Below are 24,428 nucleotides of genomic sequence, written 5' to 3' on the forward strand. Positions count from 1 at the left end.
CAGAGGCGAGGTCCACTGCCAAGGAAAGGAGAACAGACATTCCAACATAAAATACAATAAAATTAATGACTTGAAGTTCACCAATACAGGCACTGGTGGATCAATATGAAGACTTTTAGTCATCCATATAGGAAAACAACAGCATATTTCAGTAAAAACATGTAACAGAGATTTGAAGAGTCACAAAATTATTGTAAACATTATCCCAAAATATCTTTTTGTCAGGGTCCATGTCCTCCTCCGACCATCAGAGGGAGCCCTCTCCAGAGTACTGACTGCCTCTGTGCACTTCCGCTCCTGTCTTCACCAGCTGGTCTTCATCATCATCAGCGTACTTTTTATATTCTGGCTCACCACTCAGTTCTTACTCCCCATTTTTGTTACTCGATAGTGTTAAATTTAGGTTGTGAAGGGCTGTAAGCCTGTGGGAGAGTGTGATCAAAGGGAAGTCAACGGCCGACTCAGAGGAAATTTTTCTAATACTGCTGCTCTGCAGAAACTATATCCTAGAAAAAGACTGCCAAAAGATGTCATAATGATGATTAAAAATAACATTTTTACAGTAAATTAAAAGATATTTGGAGATGGACTTTAATAAAACATCTTGAGGTTTCTGATGGCCTTCAGTAACCTTTTCCTCCACGTGGACTTCATTTAAATAGTAGATTAGCAATTCAACAAAATAGGCTTACTTCCTAAACTCATCTGCTTTGCCACTTTCTCACGGTTATGCAAACACATCTGTTGTTTTAACCGTTTCACCTTCAAATTGTGTGAAGCAACGACGTTGATTATGTAAGTTCTCATATGTGAGCAATGGCTGCAAACAGTGTTTTGCATGCGACACTAAGCCAGTCTTGTTTAGTCACCCTTTGGCCTGGACTCTACAAAAAGAGAAAGTTGGCCTGATTGTCATGAATGACGATAACTAAGCAACTAAGCCCATTAAGTCACAGGTCTAAGCATCTTTCCTGTGAGGATTAGAGGTAAACTGACCCACATTGAGTTTCTCACCATCTTGCTTAGCCACATTTCTTTCAACATCCACTCCGGGGTCAGAGTATAGACAATGTAAGTTGAAATAAAACATAAAATAGGCAGAATTAAATGGATTTATCCCAATTGTCAAACTTTAGAGTGTCAGGCATTGTAAAACACACAGTAAAAAAACTGAAACATATTAAATTCTGAGGCTTTTAAGCAACCCAAGACTGGAGATCAGACATCACAATTTCTGCATTTGTTTTTCAGAGGAATCCAACAAACACCACACGTGGACAATAAACATGGTCTGAAGGTTAAAATCCAGGATCATCTCATTTATGAGCTTGTCAGCACTTCTCCACTTTTCACCTCCCCTGAATGACTCTGTTTTTGATTTAGCACATTATTTTCTGGGGGATGATGAGTCCCCCCGAGGTCTGGGGTGTTTGAACTGTAATAAGTCATTCAGGCCACAGTTGGTGGAAATGTGGGATGCAGGGGTGCAGCTGTGCAGTTTACATAGCTGGTTATCACTCAGTAAGAAGATGTGTTGAGCACATTTAAAACCAAACTTCTTGAATTTACAAACAAGTATGTTTTTACATGTGAAATATGTGGTTTCTACCAAGCAGCAGTTCAGCGGTTGGTGGAAAACTGCAGTTTTGCTGTTTAAAGTAGTTGCAGCAGGAGAATCAAGTCTTGTGTTTGTAACAATGTATGAATGTTAAATGAAAGTATTTTGGTGTGCTTTTTTATTTTGGCTCCTCCAAGTGATTTTCAAGAGGAATAAAACCACAAAACAAAAAAATGGCTGCAAATCAGACCAATAATAACCAGTGGGGAACATGAACCTGTGGTTTACCATATTTATAGTCATTGGTAACACTTTAAGCTTGATTGCACATCATTTTTTAATTTCCTTTTCCCTTAATTTTTACATCTTTTTCCACCAATCTGTTCCTGCTAGAGGTGTAGCGATCCATTTTAACACTGATTCAATTTTTTTTCATAATTTGTGATTTCTAATATAATTTATAGTTAATATGACTTCATTGACCTAAGATTGATCCAGGAGTACAGGCGAAGTTTTCCAGATTCCTTGTATTTCTTGCGAGATAATCAAGTGTAAATCATGTGTTCAAACACGTAAACAAGATTTAATGGCAAATCCATTCACATTTTAGTTTCATAAAGTTCAGCCCACTGTTGTTTTTCCTCATCAAAATAATACAAGCTGAACATTTTTAGAACATTCTACAACACTGAATTGTCACATATCTATAATGATGGCTTTATCATTTATTTGCTTCCTTGACGTGTGTTATCTGCTGTGATAACACTTGGTTGGAATACATAAATGGATTCATCAATTAAGTCAGTTCAATTTTACACCCCTGGTTTCTACAAGTGAACGCAAAAAGTGTTATAATCAAAATTTGAACATTGAAATAAGCAGAATTAGCCAATTCTGCGTTGATTTTTTATTTTTTTTCATTTCTTAGGGAAGTTTGAAACCTTTGTTTTTTTCGTTTGCAAATTGGAAAGTTATTTTATTAATGCTGTACATTTTGGATGTTGCTTGTAGACTAAGCAGGGGTAGAACTTGAACATTTTATTACAGATGAAAAGATCCAAAATACATAATTCCAATTTTTTTAGTTATTATTGTTGTTTCTATTTCATTTCAAAATGTTGCTTTTGCTATTTCTGAAATGCGTAACGGAGCTTGCTGTACTGGAAAAATGGCAACTGAACTGACTTAATTTCACTGGAACCGCAGGTAAAGCATTTTCTATGTGACGTCACAGATGCTGGACCCTTTTTTCTGTTTGAAAACTCAACAAGATCCATTTAAGTTTTTGTTACGGCACTAGCGCTCATCATCTGTCAAAGGAGACCTCTACGTCTCATTCAGGCTGCAAGCTGCAACAATCCAGCCAGACGAAACGGCCACAGGAAATCTTGGTTCGTGGTTTTACAGAGGAGCTGAGGATCTAACGATTCTGTATGACATGTAACTTGCCGTTGAATGGCTCATGGCGCCCACTGTACAGCGCTCAGGGCTGTACAGCGCTCAGGGTTGTACAGCACATTTAATTTTTAAAAAAGTGTTTCCATTGCAGTTTTGTAAAAAATGTCTATTTAGATACGCCCCAAAAACCATTTATTATTATTATTATTATTTTTTATAAATGCAAGTTGCAAGTGGCAAAGTTTTTTCCTGGGGGGGCAGCTGTCCCCCTTGGCCCCCTGTAGCTCCGCCCCTGAGAACTGTTTTTCAATTGTAACTTTTCTTCTATTTTAGTGGAATACAAGTGACTTGTTTTAGAGAATTATTGTCATTTTCTGAGCACAAATAATTGGTTTTTTTTCTTCGTGTTAAATGTTATTGAAACCGGTTAGAGCAAAAACTAATAAAATATGTTGGTTTGACAAGAAGAGGCCCCGCCCACCGCGTGACGTCACGCGGAGAGCTCTGAGCTGCCAGAGAAAAGCGGCTTTCATTGAGGCAGAGTGAGGAGAGCCAGCGATGGCTTCACTCAGGGAGCTGCGCCGCTACGGGCTCTCCTGTGGAGAAAACAACAAAAGCAGACCCAGCACTACGCTGTACCACGTCAAGCTGACGGACACGGCCATCAGGGCGCTGGAGGCTTTCCAAAACCTCAAGGTAGAGTCTCTTCCTTTGAATTTTTCTACATTTTCTTCCTACCTTATAAAGTTTGAGCTTTGTAGAATTGTTCTCTATGTGCTTCACTGTTTGGTCTTGTTTAATAAAAATCCGTCAGCTGAAACCTGCAGCTCCCAAAGCTTTGGAGTTAAGTAATTAAATAAATGACAAGCGGGAGAGTTTTTGCTCCTTCAAAGCTCCAGTTAAAACCATTGAGAGAGCACGGGGGCATTATTGATTGTGCAACTTCACCTTACATTTAAACAGATTACAACACAATTGCATTTACCTGCCTAATTTAGGTCACTTTGCAACAAATGCCTTTTTCTTTCCTTTCCTCTTTAGGGAGCTTTACAAAGTCAACCAATAATCTGTTTCAAAGGAAACCAAGGGGTGAGTTTCACTTTTCTTGTGTTGCTTTCTGGAGTGTGTGTTCCAAAAAAACAAAAGGCAGCTGAATAAATCACCTGTCAAATTCCTAACACAGTAGGCTGTCATCTGCATACCACACCGCTTTAGATTTGCATAAATGGATTGAGCTGGAGGAGTTATTCACCTGAGATCTGTTTCCTGAGAAAAGCACATTCCTTTTATTATTTCTGGAGAATGCTTTGCTGCTGACTGCCACCCTGACAGCACTGGGAAAAGGAGGCTGTGGCAGGTTTTCTCCAGCAGGAGGGAGGCATGCAGGTTACTGGGTCAGGCTGGTGACTGTGCGGAGGCTTTGTCAGCTCAGCAGGCGGTGCTGGAAAAGGGATGAGGCGAGGAGGGAGGGGAAGGAGAAGTTTGCACAGACGCTGTCAGAGTCAGTCAACAGGAGACGAGCAGTTATCATATTGAATGCATTCCTGGTATCGTCCTGACCTTGTACAAGCTGCTCTAAATTGTGGAGATATTTTATTTTGTGTGATATGACAGTCGCAGCTATGCGTGTTTTGACTTCAATCAGGGGGAGCTGTGTCTCTGGGGAATCCTTACTTTTCAGGCTATGCTAATTGCACAGGCTGGTTTGAAGGAGTTTCCAACCCCCTTCCTGTCATGACAAGATGAGATGAGTGCTGGTGACTTTAGAAAGAGAGCCTGTGTGACTAGCAGACTAGCTTAACCCTTTTGTAGTGTCTGAACTCACCACTGAGTTTGCCAACCACAATGTTGACCCCCAAAATTATAGCAAAAGTTATATTTTTGTGATTTAAAGCAAACATAAGAGTTATGACACCTTAGAACAGGCATGTCCAAAGTCTGGCCCAAATGTAGACCTCATTGAAATTTTTAGCGACCTGGTGGTTCCTGTCATGAATTCAATAATATGTATTCTACAGCGTTTTCAGAAACCGTGTGCAGGATTTTGTGATTGTAATTGGATAAATTCTGTTATAAGCCGTTGTAAACCAATACATTTGGGTATGGAAAAATGAGTCCCATTGGCACTGAGTGGTCCGATGCGGTACAGTCTGGTATTCTGGGCGTCTATATTGTAAAATGGACCCATTAAACGGTAGCGAACCATATTTTTAGAGGGCCCTCTTTGGTTGTAGTTCCATAGAAAAATGGATCTTTGGACAGTACGGTTGGGGCGAAGAAGCTCTAGCCACCAATTAACTGGCAGAAAGTGATGATCATGCAAATATAGCGCTAAGCTAGCGTTTATGTTTTTCTCTTTACGGCGGAATTCTTCTTAGCCGCCCGCATTCTTCTTTCAAACACCTCAAATTTGGTTGTGTCCAAACCCCCCCCCCCCCCAATCACTATATAGTGGACTATATAGTGCATTCGCCATTTTTAGTGCTGTTCGAATCTACTAAGTCCAAAATTAAGTGCACTGGAAATTTCCCAGAAGTCTTTGCGAAAAACTAGCTGACATCGATGGCCACTAGATTAGCGGATATAGACCACAGTACATTGCGGTCGAAACATTTTGAACAAATAAACATGTTTAAATGTAATATTTGAATAAACCAACCACATTTTCACCATCTGAACACAGTGGAGTCATAAATAAACGTTGTGAAATGTTCGTTTTTTTTTTTCGTTTTTTTTCCCTTCGTCCGATCTTTAGATAAACGAAGGAAAAGTAGTAAGCATCGTGTGCTCACTACTTTAAATTACCTTTAAAATCCAGGGCACTATACAGCCCCGCACCATGTAGTTAGGGGTTAGGGGGGAATTCGGTCAAAGCCTTCCTGTTATACACGATGTACAAAAAGACGAGCAGCTGGATGACCTCCATTGTTGCTCTTCTAGTCGTCGCACTACAATGACACACTAGCAGTCTACACCACAAATATGCTGTGAAAATGACCCGCTCTGCAGAAGAGAGGCTTAACTGAATGGAAACGCTTGCCAGAATGAATTGGTCCATACCGTACCACCCCTTAAAGGTCCGGACCGTACCAGACTGCTCAGTAGAAACGAGGGCCTTCAAATTTGGACGCTACTATTCCTCAATGAGTTAGCTATGTTTGGAAATAGGCCTTCATAACTAAATTGGTTTTATAACTTTAATAAGTTATTGCATTTAAATGTTAACTTCTGTCCTTCAGACCACACCCATGTGAAAAATTTAGTTTCTCCACGGCAGCACAGGGACACCACTTCCCTTCCAAATGCCCCTACCATTGGATAGGTAGGGAGAATCCATACGGATATGGCGGAAGAATTTAGATTCAGCCTAAGACTACAGTCACATAACCCAAAATGTCATTGCATGGTGACCTGAATGCAAGTTTTTAAGCAAATTTTTGCAGATGTCTGCAAATTTTTAATCGGGAGGCGTCGTTTGTATTTTACACCCCGCAATGTCACCGCAGAGGTTTTTTATGATCATAGCTTAAACAAAATGAGCAGATTTGTTTCTGTAATCAAAACTAGTGTTATGTACTTCTGAATAAGGTCACTTTTTGTGTTATTTCCTGCCCCCACGACTTACATTTAGAAGGTATAGTAAAAATACATAACTGATATTCAATTCAATTTTATTTATATAGCCCAAAATCACAAAGAAAATTGCCTCATTGGGCTTCAAAAATATATGAAAATATGTAATGATGGTTTTTTTAAAGACATTTTTCACATATTTTTACCTTGTCTTTACTTTGTTTTTGGACTTATGCTTTTATTTTTGCATTTGATTTTTGCTACAAAACTTAAAAGCTGACAATCTGCTTCTAAGAACTGAGTTTTTGGACGTTTTCAAGTTCATTGTGGATCTGTTGTTTGATATAAAGAAAAGTATCTGAAAAACGTTGTGTATAGAGTGAGCCTCAACGTTTGTAAAGGTAAAATATGAGAAAACAAATTGTAAAGTTGTAAAATATGCTCAAAAAGGCCCTGGACTATGAAGTGCTAAACTTGTCTAATCTAATTGTGCATATGTATTTTTTTTTTTTTAACTTTACAAGACGTCTCCAAAATTTAGCAAATCATCTTCAGCTGCTTGACTCTAATTTGCAACTTCCGTTCCGAGTACTCAGATTACCAGTTCGTGTGGCGGTCACATTTTAAATAACTCTTATGTAAAACTTTCCAATGATAACTACCTACAGTTAACCATAAAGTTATATTTCATAATCAGATACATTCAAAAGTGTGCTATTTAAATAACTGAACTTGCTTTTTTAAGCATGAAGGTGAGAAAATCTAAAAAGTAAACTTGGAATAGTATGTTTTTATATCTTTATCCTCTTTGACAGCATCTGATGTCTCCTCGTTGTTCACGCTTCCCAGAATAAGGCACAGAAAGCTAAAGCTATTAGCCAAATTAATGTTTAGAGGTAATTACAGGAGCTCTGATGCCCTTGATTGCAGAGTGAAGCATCATGACGACAGTTTGCATTAGCTTTCGCTGTCTGCCTGACTCAGACATCCCATAAAGCCCTTTTCAGAACTAAAATACTTAACTTTATGGCATCATCCGTCTCTTAAAATCCCACCGCTGCAGTTATTTATCCCGTAAAAAGTCACTTCTGTTTGTCAAAACATAACACTTTAAAGCTTTTGCCATTAAGAAAAACATCATGGCAATAATGCGCTAAATAAACCTTCCCAACGTCACGGTGGCTCAGCAGATGATGGCCCGCCCCAGCTCATCTGACTCCTCCACAGCATGCACCTGCTAGTTCTAATACTGGGTCTGCTTTTATGGTTTAAAAGTAAAATTATACAGTCTTGCTGGGAAGAGAGGGTATAACAGAACTAATACTCTCACTTCCTAAAACTTTATCCAATAAAAAAGGCAACAAAGACAAGTTATATAACTCTCTTGATAACATCATCAACTGATGTCAGTCCCAAAGCTGGTGAACCGAAAACTTGATGCTTCATGGAAGAGGAGAGGTCTTTTGTCCTTGAAAGATGATCGAAATAAGAGCTGTAGCTTCCCTGTCTTCTTCGCTACCTGTTCCAGTTCTCAAAGTCGTCTTTAGTTCATAGCCGTGTTTCTCTTGGTTTCATTCACGTAAAAATAACAGTTGGATGGACCACTTGATAGTCATGGTTTCCATTGAAATTCAGTTACGTTTTATTCATGAAAGCGACTCAAGAGGGAAAGTGCTTTAAGACCCACTCCAATGAAAATTACACATGTACTTGTAGCATTTTTTTTTTCCAGAAATTCAAACAAAAATTGCATTTCTGAGTATTTTATTCAGATTGTGGTGAATTAGAAGCAGACAAAAACTTCTGTTGGATAAACCTTGTCGTTAAGTACAAGCTACAATCAGCAGTGGCTACTTTATGGTCCTGCACTAGATAGTTTCTAGGAGTTAGGGTGGGAATTCGAACATATATGTCCCAGGAAACGACAGGTTGTTTTGGTCAAAAACAGCACAAACATAATAAAAAATAAAAAATAAAACACTGGGAAAGCTCCAAAAATTGCTCAAAAGTTGACCGGATTAAAAAAAATTGAATGTATAGATTTGTCATAATAATAAAAAGATTCTGTCAAAATGTTCTAAACAAAAATGTTTATTTTTTTATTATTAATGCATAGAAGTCAAGAAAATGTTTGACAATATTTTAGTTATGACACAGGATTTGATGTGTGAAATAGTTAATAAAATAAAAGCGTGCAACATCCTGTAGACACCATTCAGTGGATAGAGCAGGAGCCCAAACATCTACAACAATCACACATTCATTTGTACTGGACTAAGACACTTTATGTCAGGAGTTCATCGGTACGGCAGCTTCAGTGTCAAAAAGCTGAAACAAATGGTGCCGTCAAGTTGACATTCAGACTTTAGCTGCCAGGGACATAAATTTCAACATACATGCTCAAGTATTTGTCACAACTTTTGGTTTATGTTGATCTGTGTGTGTTAAAAGTTTTAAATGTTTCAATTTGCTGTTTGTTGTTTTTGTTTTGACATATATAGGCTATAAGCATGATTTATTTTGGTTCCACCTTGTTTTGTCCCAATATGCTTGTTGTACTGTAGTTTTTGGTTGACCATCCTGGATCCTCCTGGGGTCCTCTGAGACCCGTGTGTTTGTTTGTGTGGTTTGACTGCGGGGTTGAGAAAGAATTTTGGTGTGTTGGTCTACCATTAGTTTAGTTTTTAGTTGATTTCTGCCTCTTCAGAGGGATCAGAGGGTTTGTTTTCCCTCCTGTTATTCAAATAACAATGGAACATGCTGTGTGCCAACTCTCTTCCTGTTCTGGCCAAAATAAAGTGAAATTTATAACCTGGCAAAGTGTCAACAGTCCAAATATCTTGAGGTAAAAAAACTCAAATACCGGTACTTTCTTTTTAAGGCAAGTTTGAAAAGCAAAAAAAAGAACTGCAGCCAGGTCAATTCATCAGGTAGACACTAGGTGTCTTGCTGCTCAAAAAGGTCAAACTGCTTTGACTCCAAATTTAAAGTGTCCAAACTTAATAATAGAAATAAATTCATGTTGGTTTTTAAAACCGTTTTCCCCCCTTAAGGTTAGATGAATATTCATAATGCATGTATGAGGTTTAATTCTTATTCAACCCTTTAACAACTGAGTTTTAGCTCCAGTTGACATTCTTTTTACTTCTAAAACTTTTCAATTGTTGATGCATTTATTCCAGGTAGTGCAGAAAAGCAACCATGCAGCTGGTACGCAACACTTTGCACTGAAGTATTTACACAATCAACGATTGTGATTCTGTTGAGGAGAAAAGTGGCTTTTTACTGCAATGAAACACTTTACCTTTAATACTGTGTTGCATATTGGGGCAAAGCCATTGTAAAAAGCTGCAGATCTCTGCTTCAGAATCACATAACTCACAATGATTGCATAAATGGTCAAAAGATTTACAGCATGTCAAGGAGCGTGTGTTATTTAGGTGTCACCGACAACATCTCTGGTGTTAAAGAGTTTGATTGATTGTATTCTGGGTAAAATTGAAATTAAGGACAAACTGAGACATGGTATTTCCACTGCTAGGTGTCTGGTAAGTTCTGAGCTCCAGAGTTCTCTAATGGAATCTACTGGGAAACAGTACACAGTACAGGAAATGGATGAACTTTTATTTACTTTTTCTACAACATTTTCCATAAATATAACATACGTTATATTTTTATGCAGATGACACACAGCTCTATATCACTAGCAACCTCCAACCTTCCCCTGTCTTTAGTCATCGACTGCTTTGCATCAATCAAATTTGGGATGGGCTAATATTGTTTTTCCGACCAAGAGCGATATTTTCCCTACAACTGTGGCCAAAAAACATTTTTTTTCCCCGATACTAATATTTAAGTGTCTACAATAACAGAAAGTTTAGATTTACTTCTTGTTTCTTCATAAGAAAGTCACAACTTTTCTTTTACTATACAATAACATTGCACTGGACCTTTTTAACATCCAGCAAGAGATCTCATAGGAACAAGTACCACTTAAAAACTTTAAAAATATATCTGAAAACATTCAGACCTTTTACTGTCTATTAAATGTAACTATAAATCACCAGCTTCTCTTTGCCAGGGATATATTAAGAAGAACATGTATCCCTATAAAATATACACGAAAACAGTCAGAACAGTTACTGACTATGACTGTAATCTAATGGATCCAAGTATCCAGTTGGAACAAGTATCAATGTCAAAAATAAAGTGTATCTGAAAACAGTCGGAACAATATCCGTGGATTTTTTTTTTTTTTTGTATCTGTCCGATACTGATAAATTCAAATGATTCAAATATCGGCCAATACTGATACTGGCACTGATATATTGTTCATCCCTAAATCAACTTATCAGTGATAAAATTGAGGTTTTCCTTGTTGGGTCAGAACCAACCATTTACCTTTCCATTGACTCTGACGCTGATCCCCCTCCCCTCTGGGTGTCGGCTTTGTCAAGAATCTTTTTAGCCTCACATCAGTAACTGTACCCGGTCTGCCTACTTCAATCGATACAACATTAATTGTCTTCGGCCATTCCTTTCCCCTCCAGTACCACTCAAGTTCTTGTCCATAGTTTTGCCACCACTTGTTTAGTTTCTATGAACCGCTTCACTTTGGGCTTATTCAAAAATGTGTCCATAAGCTTCAGCTTCTCAAGATTTCAAATCATTACCAGAACCTCCTCCATGTTTCACATCACTCCATTTCTCCACCAGCTCCACTGGCTCCCTATCCAGGTTTATATCTAATTGAAAACCCCTTACTGTCAAACCATCACGACCTTGCATCTACATACTGTAGTTCTTGGATCTTCCTCGCATCTCCTCTTTGATCATCTTCCTCTATACCAGGGGTGTCCAAATCCAGGCCTCGAGGGCCGACTTCCTGCTGGTTTTCCAGAAATCTTGCCTTATCTGCTGCTGATTACCTGGATCAGGTGTGTTTATCCCATGAGGACCATCAATGGCAGGTTGGTTGGTAAACATGTAGGACACCAGCCCTTGAGGCCTGGATTTGGACACTCCTGCTCTATACATTTGTGTCCCATGATGTGCTCGCCTCTCCACTTCTCTCCCACTTTCTGCACCCTCACTCAGAATTCATCTCTTTAAACTAGCTTACTATTTACAAACCTTAGTGTCTCATTTTATTCTCTGTTATACTTTTATTCATGCATTGTGTCATTTTTATGTCATTTTTTTTTTTTTTGCACAATGCCTTAAATGCAAGAATGTCAATATATTATCATTATTCTTGTTTTTAAAGCCATAAAGAGTCAATTATGTTCTTACCGGATTATATATCTAGAAAGAGTGAATCCAGAACAATAACGAGTTTCCCAGCAGATCTGGAAAAGTGAGTTTTCTGCGGGAATAAACTGCTTGGAGAAATGGAGCAGGTCTTGACTTGCTGAAGAAGGAGTCTTGTCTAATTGTGCCTAATAAAAACTACACAGCATAAGTTGAGAGTGTGGCGTTCTGCAATGGCATCTGCTCAGCATTTGTCCTTCACAGTCAACCACATTTTGTTAAAGTTGACATTTTGGCCCTTGGGCATTTTCTGGAGACCATCATTCCTGACAGAGGAGGGATAAACCTCAGGGGGAAACAGTTGTACACCCATCATACGTCCTCCTATGTTGGAGCTCTTACCTCTGCTCCTGTGTGAATCTGCAAAACTGAAAGGTGATTACAGGCGGTTGCTTGATTACATGCGCTGTCTCGCGCTTCAGGCAGCTACATACATCACCCAGTGTTGTTGTGGAACTCAGCAAAGGAGAAGTCCCTGCAGGAATGAACTGTGGGATCATAAATAGAAACTTGCATTAAAAACACCCTCAAATCCCGGTTTGTTTCTTTCCTTTCCTCCTCGGCTACCGTCATCTTTCTCCGTCTCCTATGCAGACACACAAACGCATTGTGTCTTGTGTGTCTGTGCCCTCTATTGAAGGGGCGACTTGTCTTCAATGGCATGTGTCAACTTGTGGTCCTGGGAACAATTTGCGTCTTTTGTTTGCAGTGAGATGATGAGAAGTAGTGTCTACTGAAGTGTGGTGAGGATGAGACTACTGCCTGGCTCTCTGAGCCTTTCTTTGTGTGTGTATGTTTCTAAGCCTGCGGCAGAGACGTTTGGTTGATCAGTAAACCTTTTCCACACTCATACAAATGGTAGTAATGTGATGAAACTAGAGCTGTTGCTCTGTTTTCAGAAGCACACAGACCAGAGTGGCTCACCTTCTGCTAATGTTTTGATTCCTCCTCTTCTAGCTTCATGTCCGTCCTCCCATCTTACCAGAAAGGGGAGGCAGTGCCATGGCATCTCGCTGTGGAGGCCGGGACAAAAGACGGCCTGTTTTTTAGAGGACTATTACTCAGGCTGCAGAGGATGTGGAAACAATGGTCTGCATGAGATCTACACCCAGACCCCACATTCTACCCAAAGCTTGCAGGAAACATAAACCCTGTCCACCAACAGCCTTCTCTCTGTTTTTGTCTAAAAGTTGTAATGAGTTTAAACTTTGATGAGGCCTGAAGAAGAGGCATTTGCTTTTAAGTGAAGATGGTGGTCTCATGGTGATTGATGGTTCATTTTTAATTTAACTTTAAGGCATCAAAACTTTAAGAGGATTTTTTTTGTTTTTGAAAAAAAAGGTGTTATCCATTGATGTCTATGATTTATGATTTAATCTCAGCCCAGATAGCGCCAACACAAATGAGAAATTTTAATGGCGAAGGAATGCATAAGCATGTTGGATTATATTTTTGCAAGCACTTCATTTGCATTTAAGTTTACTTAAAGGTGAAGGAAAAAGTCAGATTTTTTTTTTTTTTGTAAATTGTGATACATAATACGTAAATATAATCAGTTTCAGGAAAGTTTTTGATTTTCTTATGTGTTTATCAAATCAGATTCAGTTCAGTGCATCGAAATTCAACTTTTATGTTAAAATTGAAGATATTTCAGCAGGCCTGATGGTGCAAATTAAAGAGCAAGATAACAAGTTGAAGTAATCCCTCAAATATGAAAACAATTCTTTAAAAAAATATAGTGAATTTATTTATTTCCTGCATTAAATATTGACTCATTAAGCTTTAAGACTTACTTGCAAATTTCTGATGAACTACTGCCCATCTGCAGAAACTATGTCCTAGAAAATTTTTTTTTTTTTTAATTGTGCCTAAAAATGGCATAATCATAACTAACAGACAACTAAGAAGGCTTTTAAAATAGATCAAAAGATGATCAGAGTGGGACTTTTTAGTTGTTAACATGCTTTGCTGTCCTTTCTTCTTTATTCATGAAAGCTTGGCATCTTGTTATGTTCACAAGTTGTGCAACAAGGTGTCAGAAGCCCGGCAAAGAGAAAAGTAAAGATGGCAGCAAAATAACTCACAAATACACTTCTTCTGGGGATCCAACTGTGTTTGTTGTTTTATTAATAAAGTTCATCAACCTAACAAGCCCGGCTGGACGACTACTGTCTAAAAAATACATAAATAAAACAAAGGCTACACAACTCGAGTGTTAGAATTACAAAAAAAGGTAAATACAGCAAACTAGTTGACTTTGAGGGTGTGCTTCAGTCCAGAGAGGCAGTCTGGTGACCTCATCATTAAAGGACACCTGACAGTCCCAACAGAAAAACTGGACTTTTACAACATGAATAATTAAAAAAAAAAAAATTAAGCAATTTGGTTCCCTATAAATGCACTCTTCTGTCATCTCAGCGTCTTTATTTTTTTTTTTTTTAAGCTCCAACTTTCCACTAATATACTGAGTTCTTTTCTCTGATTGAAGCTCAGCCTGCCATCGTTTTAACCAACACTGACTTCTGATCAGTAGCCAGAAATAAAGCGCCTTGTTGAAAAGGAGTATTTATAAGCTCAGTATCCCCACAATAGACTCGATTAGTCATAAGCCCTATGATCTATCACTTGTATATGAGAGCTCAATACGACTGGTGTGGAGAAATAGCCCTGATTTAGAGTTTATTCCCAACTGTTTTGGGTTTTACACAACAACTGACCAATGTGGTAAAGTTCTGCGGTCGTTTTACATAGGATACTAACAGTTTTGTGTTTATCTTCTATTACAAAGACCATTTAGATTTCGTTTTTTGTCTTTGCTTAGAGAAACGCTTGTAGGACCTTTATGTAAGCCTTCTTTGTAAACTATGTGAAGTGTCTGTCCATGTCGTCACAGTTCCTAATTATGTAATGCATTCCTGAGAAGCTATATGTTTACCTTCAGTCTAAAGCAAATTTAGAACAGTAAAGCAAAGCAGACTTGCCCTCTACACCACACTTGTTACACAATAAACCTTGCACACACTGATTGTCACAAACATAGGTGTGACACATGCAGACTCTGTTTTTGTCAGTAGATTCTTGCCCAGTAAATCACTCCCTGATTGAAACATAAACTATATATCAAGTCTAGCTTCAACTTGAGTTTTGTTCATGAAGCTTTAAAGCATTTCAGTCCAGGGGGAAAAAATAAACTGCATCCACTGCTGCTTAGTGTATTCTGTGGGAATCCTCTTTTAAGACCAACTCTGATCATCTTTTGAGCTATTTTTAAAGTGTATTTTGATTATGATTTGATAATGCCATTTTTAGCGAAAAGCAAAACGTCTGTGTTGTTTTCTAGGACATAGTTTCTGCAGAGCGGCAGTAGTTCAAAAGTAATTTGTTTGAGTTTTTGGTGGGACCCTTGATGTAAAGCAAGCCTACCACCCTTCCCATTATCCATCTGTTTACACACTCCCCCACTAGCTTACAGCCCTTCACAGCCCCAACCTAACAAACAGCATTTTCCTGTTAGCTATTTGAATAAAAAATACTAAGAAAACCTATTTTTAGGCCTAATTTTCTTTATACATGTCCTCCATCATGGGAAAAATGCCACAAGAACATGTTAAAAACTCCAAAAGCACCATTTTCATTTGAGTGTGGCCTTAAGAAAAACATAACGATGTAATATTTGTGACTGCTCTTGAGTTTGTTAGCATGAAACATTTTCATGACTTTCATGTTTTAAAGACATTTTCTGCTGCATGCTTCCTCGTGGGTCACGGTTAATGGCGCTACAGTCCGTATACATTTCTGCTTACAGTCTTTCTGCTTTTCACACAAAGGTATCATTTCAGCTGAAGGCTCCCAGGAGTCCAGGAAAATGCAACGTGTGACTCGCTGAATGTTAAACCGCTGCAGTGTTTCCTCACACGAGCTGGCAGTGTGAAAAGTTGAAACGTGTTCACAGTTATACTGCAACCTTATTCTTTAAGGGATGAATGATAGACTCCTAGACATATGTAACTGTGTGTCAAATAGAAGAAAACATATTAAAGTTCCACTCCAATTTTGATCTATTTTAAAAGCGTTCTCTGTGGTCTTTTAATTATGATTATGACATTTTTAACCAAAATTTTAAAAACTGTTGTTTTATAGATCATAGTTTCTGCAGAGTGGTAAAAGTTCGTTTGAAATTTGCTTTGAGTTGTGAATGGGACTGTTAGTACAGAGTGAGCCCCCCCTTACTTCCCATCATCCACCTGTTTATACCCTCTCCTGCTAGCTTATAGCCCCTCACAACCTCCAACCTAACATTAGCAGTGCAGCAAAAATGGCGAGCAATACTGGAGGTATCCAACGGTGCAGTTTTGAACCAGATGCCAGTTCGAATGAGGAAAACAAAGACGTACATGGATCTATTTGTCTACAAGTGGTGGCGTCAAAATGAAGCGGAGCAGCAATTTTGTGATTTGCCGTTTTAAGTTCTACATTACATTTAATTGATTTTTCCAGCATTTTTTTCATCTGCTCCTGATTCACAACTATTTGGATTAAGAAATACTCAGAAATTTAATAGAATAGAAACTTTCTTAATCCTGATGGAAATTCAAAAGCAGTCAGATACTTGCATTCACCATACACGATAAAATAAACAACAAAAATAATAAAGCCATGAAAAACAATCAATACTAAAAGTTAAAAAAATGTAAAATATTAATAATAAAAAAATAAATCCACGAAGTTGTTAGGATTGAAAATGTAGTACAATAAAACATTTAAAATTTAATGCAATTTTAAGCTTGATTTTCTTTATATGTGTCATCCATCATGAGAAAAACACGATTTTCTTCTAACTGGGTTTTTAAAAAGAAACATTACACCTAAACAAATGAAGTATGTAGATCACTTTTGACCAAAAATGCAGCAAAATTTTTTTTTTTTTTAAATGAGTGGAGACAAAACGATAGGATTATCTTTTTTGTTCTGCATGCATATACTTGAGCCTCTGCCACCTCTGAAACGTTGACATAGCACAACCTTATCACTTTGTGCGGGGCAGCATAAAGTCTAGCCAAATATCACGTATTCAGGGAGCACTTCAGGCTCCAGGTTACTGTGACATGATCTCCTAAGAGTCCTAATATTCCGCTTGTCTTTTCTCTAAAAAACTAACTCCTTTTTCAGAATTGTCACAATGCACTCTTGTTAAACCTGCTAACAAAGACTGTGATTGTCAGAATTGACGATATGACTGCATGTGACTTTTTTTTTTATAATTATGGGACATGGATCCCTGCTTACGACTCTAAAAGAAGCTTTCAGTTATTACATCTGCGTGACCTTTTTTTGCTTTTCCAGTTGATCCATGCAGGTTTGCTTTACTCCACAAGCTTACATTGAGAAACAAAAGAGAATATGAAAAGGCCAAAGCTCAAACAAATGAAGAAACCGGACAAAGAGCCTTTGCCAAGAATAACATCTCTAAGGTTGATAATGATATATGCTGGAGGCACACTATAGGACGTTTCACCATGGACAAGAATTGAGAAAGCTTTGACAGATGAAGAGTTGCTGAAAAGGTAAAGCAGTCAGACAAGCCTATAGGGAGGATTGCATTTGTAAAATATGTTGAAACACTTGTTATTTTCGGGCTTGTCTTGCTTCAACACTTTGCCTTTTGGCCTCAGAGAAAGGTCACTAATCATAACGGGGGTCATAAGTCACTCCCAGACAACTTTAACGCTCTTTTCCCAGGGAAAACACTCTTGCTAAGACTTATTGTTGCACTTTGACATTGACACAAACCGAACCATGTGGGCAACACGAGCAAAGTGCCTGCTGTGAAATTTCTTGCCGGATTTCAGAAATCTGTGAGTGGAGGTTGCGAGAAGCAGCACACGACCTCATGTGCACTTCATAGCAGTATAGCTGCAGCGGCCGGAAAACTATTATGAATCAAATCAAGAGAAGAGAGACTTGGCTGTAAATTACAGCGCTGAGAGGTGTTTAATGACCTCATTGCTAGTTGTAGTTTTATTGAAGTGGATGTGATTCATTTTTATCCTTTCTTAACTCTGCAGGTGAGTAATATCATGCAGTTCTCATTTGTAGAGATTCATAAAGCCAAACACATTTGTTATTTACCTGATCTCCCTAATGCTTTTTTAACTTATAAAAGAACACTCGTTTATTGCTCTATGTGCTTCCAACTTTTCAACTTTAGTTTTCCAAACCTCAATCCACCAAAACAGCAGTGAGACAGATTTTAAAACGGGATCTTTATAAGTGGAACATATTTTAATATCGCTGCATTGGCTCCCTGTGCGATTCAGGATTGATTTTTAAAGTTCTTTTATTGGTTTATAAATGTCTTGGGTCGTCAAATCTATCTGATTGGATTTTTAAAGTATTAGCCCTCGCAGTCATGGAGGTCCTCTGGTTCAGGTCTTTTGGTTATTCCAAAAGTCAGGACTAAAACATACGGCGAGGCCTCATTCAGTTTTTATGCACCTCGCCTGTGGAACGTCCTCCCAGAAGGCCTCAGGGCCGCAGAGACTCTTCATGTTTCTAAAGGAAGGCTCAAGCCCTACCTTTTCAATCAGGCTTTTAGTTAAAATAACTTGTTTGAAGTATTTTATCTTTTCTTTTTTGGTATTATTTATTCACTTTTACTGATTTATATCTGTCTATGAATGTTAATTTATTTACTTTTCTGATTGTGTTTAAGCTTTTACTTCTTTTGAAATTTAGCTTTAGCTCCAGTGTTCTTCTCAGAGGTATCCTCCACATCAGTGATCGAGCCTTCTCGAGCCTTCTGACTCTTGGCTTAGATTTGGGGGGGGTACTGTGGTAGCGTATCCTGGGAACTTGAGTGGGAGGTCACTGGTATGGACAGGTCCCCAAAATATTGCTTCCCCACTTCAGTACAAAGATTTCTATTTTGCATCATTTTAGTGATTAACTTTATGCTTTACCATGGTGTGCGTCTTAGAGTAACGCAAGTTGGAAAAAGTGCTATACAAATACAGTTTGATTTATTTAAAGAAACTGCAAATATTAAAGCATAGAACATGGCCCACATGATACCCATGAATATCTACAGATTTATAAAACCATGCGACACATGCTTTTACATGGTCTTCTCTTTATAAATACCAACCTGCTGTCAGCTGTGCATGAATGGACATTTGGTGTTCTGCTCCCACACTCCACCCTCATTAAAGCCTCCATAAGGTCCATGTTATTGTCAAATAAATATCCAAATCATAGTCATCAGCAGCTTTGACTAACCAAAAAGGAAACCAATAACGGAAATGTCAGGTGGAATGAAAGTCAGACTTGTAGATTTTGAGGTTGAGACTCTGCTCATCAAGTTTAATGCTTGACCAGTCACTGGAGATCCATCCATTATTTGCAACGCACAAAGTAAAACGAATACTCCTTGTCCAACAAAGCTCTTGTGTTTTTAATTTAAGCATAAAAATCACAAAAAACAAATTTTCACGGTTTTCAAAATCATTCCAAAATCCAGGGTAGTCGATAGTCCATCACCATATAGTTTTCTTGTAGTTAGGGAGCATTAAAGGAATTCAGATATAAGCAATATAAAAAATAGAGCATCATAGTTTCAACGTCCTTCTAGATCAGAAACCAGACCTGTGCTCCTTGCTTACAGATTGCTCCTTCTCTGCGTCTTCCTGCTGTCCTTCAGCAGATTTGTGGCTGTTGAACCTCTTAGACCAGTTGATTACAATCTCACAGTCACTGATTATATCCTATTAATAGATAATCTATGTTTGTTGACTTTCTAATTAATTGGCGATGAAAATGAACACACCAGTGCACAAATGAGTTTCCGTATTTGTTTATGCAGGCAGTCATGTCCCTTAAAGTTGTGTACTTGTTTTCATTTTTTCCAATCAAATGTAACCTTGTGGTGGTGCATGGATAGTTGTAGACCTTCTTAAAAAATACAGCTGTTTGTCCTAGAATTTACATGATGACATTTCCAACTGTTTTTTGTCACTTTTTTAAAAATAAATCCTCTGCTTTTCCTATCCAACACGAGTGCCTGAACATGTATGAACAAGCTGAGAGCCTTCTAAGAAGGAGGAAGCTACTATATCTAAAAAAGGGGGGGACAGTATATTAATTTGGGTCATTGAAGTGGTGGTAGGAAGAACTAATTATAGCACGTTTAAATTCATTAGTGAGATTAATGTGTGGTAAAATATATTAACCTACATACATAACTTTGTAAAGTGTTCAGAAAAATGTCTCCTTCATGTGAAATTATCCATTTACTAGTCCATGCTGAACATTTGACATGTTGACCTATGGCTGTTACTGATAAACACTCCAGTCCCAGGATTTGGGCTTTGAGAGTTCACACTGAGTAGATTTCCACAGGCAAACATTGCACAACACAGAGCAGGATTCATGAAAACACAAGTTGTATAAACAGCCAGGAGCTACCTGAGCGCCTGTGAGCAGAATGCTATCTGGTGTCGAGAGTTGAGGCCTAGAAAGTTTATACTGCTGTGGTGAAAGCCTGCCTATAGACTGACGCATGGCAGGCTGATAAGAAAATAAAAGTCAACGTCTGTGTCAGTCTGTTGCTCACTTAAGTCAGGCATTATTTAATAGACAAAAACACAGTAGAAATTAAAGTACTACTTCAAATAGATTTTTATCTATTGAAAAATCGTTCCCAGTGTTTTTTTTTTAATTATGATTATGCAGTTTTTAGCCAAAAATAAAAATTTTAAGACATGTTTTCTGCAGGAGTTCAGCAGAAATTTGACTATAAATTGTGTGTGGGTATTTGGCACAGAAGTAACCCTCCACCAATATCCCATCATACCTTTGTTGACACTGTCTCCCGCTACCTTATAGCCCCTCACAACCCCAACCTAACACTACAGGTGCAACAAAAATGGTGAGTTATTGGAGCTATCCAGACATAGAGTTTTGAGCTAGCTACAGCTCAGACGAGGAAAATGTAGACGTATATGGATGTTCTGTTCTGCTAGTGAATGCTTTAGAATTGGGGCAAAGCAAGGAAGCTTTCAGTTGTACTGTTTACAAGTAAGCTAGAGTTCTATTTAAATGTGATTCTGCGATAAGCGCCAAGAACTGTGCACTTGAAAAAAATCTGAATTTTTGTTATGGTATTTTTCTTTGCAAAATAAATCATCATCTTTGGAATAGTAGGATTTTGGGGTTTATTTTATTTTTCTTGCTCAATACATATTGAATTGTGAGTAAACTGTATCATTTCATCCCTTGTCACAATTGAGAGCTTTTTCAAACTGTTTTTATCTGCTCCTGATCTATCACGATTTGAAAAGAAAAAGTCAAAAATGCAGATTTAATCTTAATTTCTTTTACATATGCCCTTCATCATGAGAAAAATGCTACGAGAACATGTTAAAAACACAATTTTCATTGCGTCTTAAAGCTTTTCTAATCAATGTATTATTTAATTTAAAAAAATCTGTCTTTTGTAATTATATATATTATAATTAATGCTTGAAATAAACCAAATCAAATTCAATCAAAAATCTGCTCCCTGCTTTCCATCTGCAATAAAGGAAATTTACTAAAAGTAAATATTATCACTAAGATTTGAGCTCCTAAAGTAGATATATCTTGGCCAAAATAAAAAACAGAATTTTAGCATTACTTTTTAAAAAAAACCTGCTTACATTGTTAATTGCACTAATATTTCACCATAATCTTTAGCATTTTGTTGACTTCATTTACTTAGATTTCCTAAACGTTAACCCTCAACAAACAGCATTCCAGCTGAAAGACCATACTGTCCAGAACAATAGAAACGTTTCCTGTTCCTCGCCATTGGTGGCTTCAGTCCCATAACACTTGAATAATCTTGGCACATGTTTAATTAATTAGCAAGGTTTCAGCTCAGCTCAAAAGAAAAATCCCCATCACTCTCCTGTCATGTTTTATCCATGAATTAGACGGCTCCCTTCCCTGTTGTAGGAGTTTTTTTCCCTCATTTTTCCTTCATTATCATGTTTGCAGATTCCATCAGGCTGACCATAAATGCACTTTTTTACAACACAGGATGTGTCTTCTGAAAAAATCTTAAGTACTCAGTAACCGCTCGCGTCGTCTGTGGCTGTTGAATAACTTTTTACTTGCTGAAACTTGCAGAGCTTTTAGCAGGCATGCCTCTTGAATGGAGTTTCTCCTGATCCGTTTATTATGTATGTGAGAAAATCAGCGATTATTCCAGAGTTCTGCTCTCAGGATTTAGACAAAATCAGAGCCATGTTTCCTGCCGTAGGCTCTGTTATTAAATGTGTGTGTGAACTGGCCCGCCCTGGAGGTTACAGCCTTGGCTCTGTGTGCTCCTCTGAGTCTGCCAGGATCTGGAAGACGCCTCGGTGGAGCAGACTCTTAAAAACACTGCCTACCAAAGAGATTTATTTACAGTTTCTGAGCGCTCCAAGGTCTGAGTCCTAATCCTCTGTGTGCTCTGCATTATAATTCCACATGCGAGGCAGAACTGACTTGCAATATAAATAAACAATGATTAAACTTTTTTTTAAAGTCTTTTTATGTAACTGTTTTGGTTGAGAATTATGACTTTATCTGACTTTAGTTAGTAATAAGAATCACTACCAAAGCACCACTCTTAAAGGATTATTGTGTATTTATGAACAATGTTGACCTCTTTTAATCATGCGTGAAGGGAGTAAAAGGATTACTGAAAACCTACTTCCTTGTTATTCAAAAAACTATAATGTAATTTAGTCTAATTTTAAAACTTTTATTACCGATATCTGAATTTAGACTTTCGATCAATTCTTTTGTAGATTTTTCTTGGACCACAGAAAGTTTGCAAGGTTGTCACTTGGATTAGTAGAAACCTATGAAATCAGAATGATTTCAAAATCAAGAACTGTCTAGATATTTATTTATAATGTTACGGAATTATCCATGTGAATGTCCTGTTTATCTGTTGAACTTTTGAATGTATAATGCCATCAAATTGATCCTGCACACTCACACTTGAACCTACAGTGATGATGTTATTCAAATGCAGTAAAACAAATTTCCACAGAACTGCATGATTTATGTTCAGGTTCAGAATTTATCCTATAGTTAAAAAAAAAAAAAAAAGCATTTTATCTGTTATCCTGGAGAGCATTTGAATTGAGTGACTGACTCCACTCACACTTTTTTCCGACATTTTTTCGTTTTTGAACATATGTGGCTTTTTGAACTTTTATTAATGATCAGCCGTAGACCTGATTGCTTGGATTTTGTTGTGGATCTTGGATATATCTCAGAGGAAACATTTTTGGCTACTGTTATTCTCAGCAGAAAATACTTTTACATTCAAGTCTAATATGTTTTAGTTAAATGATTGAGATCCATTCAAAGTGATACTTCAACAGACTTTGGTCATATTAATAAATGACATGAAGATAATTATTGCAAAATTTGAAATTAGCAGCATTTTATTTTTTAAATAATATTGCCCCCCATTTTCTTTTTTTGTCACAAAGCACTGCAAAGTCCTCTTGATCAGTTTGTTTCCCTGCAAAGGTTGAAGCAAAAACAGAATGTTGGACTTCAGATGTTTATTAACATCTGAAATAAATTGTCTTAATTAATAAAGTAAGATTTACTCTTTTGTTTGTGCAAAATGATTTGATCACAGTTTGCATCAAACTTCAATTTTGACATGTTATGAAATACATTTTTTTTCTATTTTTAAAAAATATAGTCTGCACAAATTTCCATTAGTATTTAGTATGACGTGATGGGAATTTCCTGACAGACAGTGTGACACTTTTATTATTTTCTAATATTTATTTGTCCTTGGTTGATTCTGTTCAGCCTTCAAACTGCTGTAACCTGTCCCAGCTGCCAGTCTGTAACGTGCACATTCACGCTCGCTTTAATAAATGTTCCCCAAATTAAGGATACCTGCAGCTTCTTATTTGTGCCTGGAGAAATATGCAAAAAATGTAAACCATCTCTTTGAAGGATTGATTTTACTGGTAATAAATGCATTACTGTTAGTCTCACTTAATGTGTAATAAGTGTCTAGAGGAGAACTCCTCTAAAGTCATTTAGTTTGAGTTATTCTTTTTAAGGTGAATCATTTCTTAAGGCTGTTTGTTTTTAAAAATGAATATTTTGACCCTATTTGTGTCTTTGAATTTGCTGCATATAAATTGTCTTGAGCAGATTGATTGCTTTTCCCTGCAAGAATTTGACAGTTTGAAAGATAGAAGAAGCATAAATTCCAACATGAATTGGCTGGCTTTGGCTCTAAACTTTATTCCAAAATGTTGCAAAACATTAGCATGTGTTAAAGATTTTTTTTTTTTGCCATGGATTTTTTATGTGGGAAGAAAAGGCTTATTTGATTATTTAACTCACTGCAGCTAACGAAGCTAAGACTATCTGTTTTCTAATAATTTATTTAATTTTATAAGTAAAATCCTTCTGCATGAAGACATGAAAACATTACACAGAACAGTGAGTTTTGGAATGACTTTCCAGTTTGTGTTTCTGTCGTTCTTTCTCCGAACTTGGAACTTTTCTGTTGTGGATACCAAAT

General features: G+C 37.4%; 1 protein-coding gene across 2 annotated transcripts in view; it reads left to right on the plus strand.

Moving 5' to 3' along the window:
- Positions 1 to 24,428, plus strand: part of LOC112160888 (RNA polymerase II elongation factor ELL) — a 40,331-nt gene that overhangs the window by 1,877 nt on the left and 14,026 nt on the right. For both annotated transcript variants that reach the window (XM_036211071.1, XM_024295753.2), the window contains 2 exons: positions 226 to 3,652; positions 3,998 to 4,045. In XM_036211071.1, coding sequence (XP_036066964.1) covers positions 3,515 to 3,652; positions 3,998 to 4,045 — 186 coding nt within the window. In that variant the 5' untranslated portion in view covers positions 226 to 3,514. The remainder of the gene's footprint in view (positions 1 to 225; positions 3,653 to 3,997; positions 4,046 to 24,428) is intronic.

This window comes from Oryzias melastigma, linkage group LG3 (assembly GCF_002922805.2).
Source record: "Oryzias melastigma strain HK-1 linkage group LG3, ASM292280v2, whole genome shotgun sequence".
NCBI classification, from domain to species: Eukaryota; Metazoa; Chordata; class Actinopteri; order Beloniformes; family Adrianichthyidae; genus Oryzias; species Oryzias melastigma.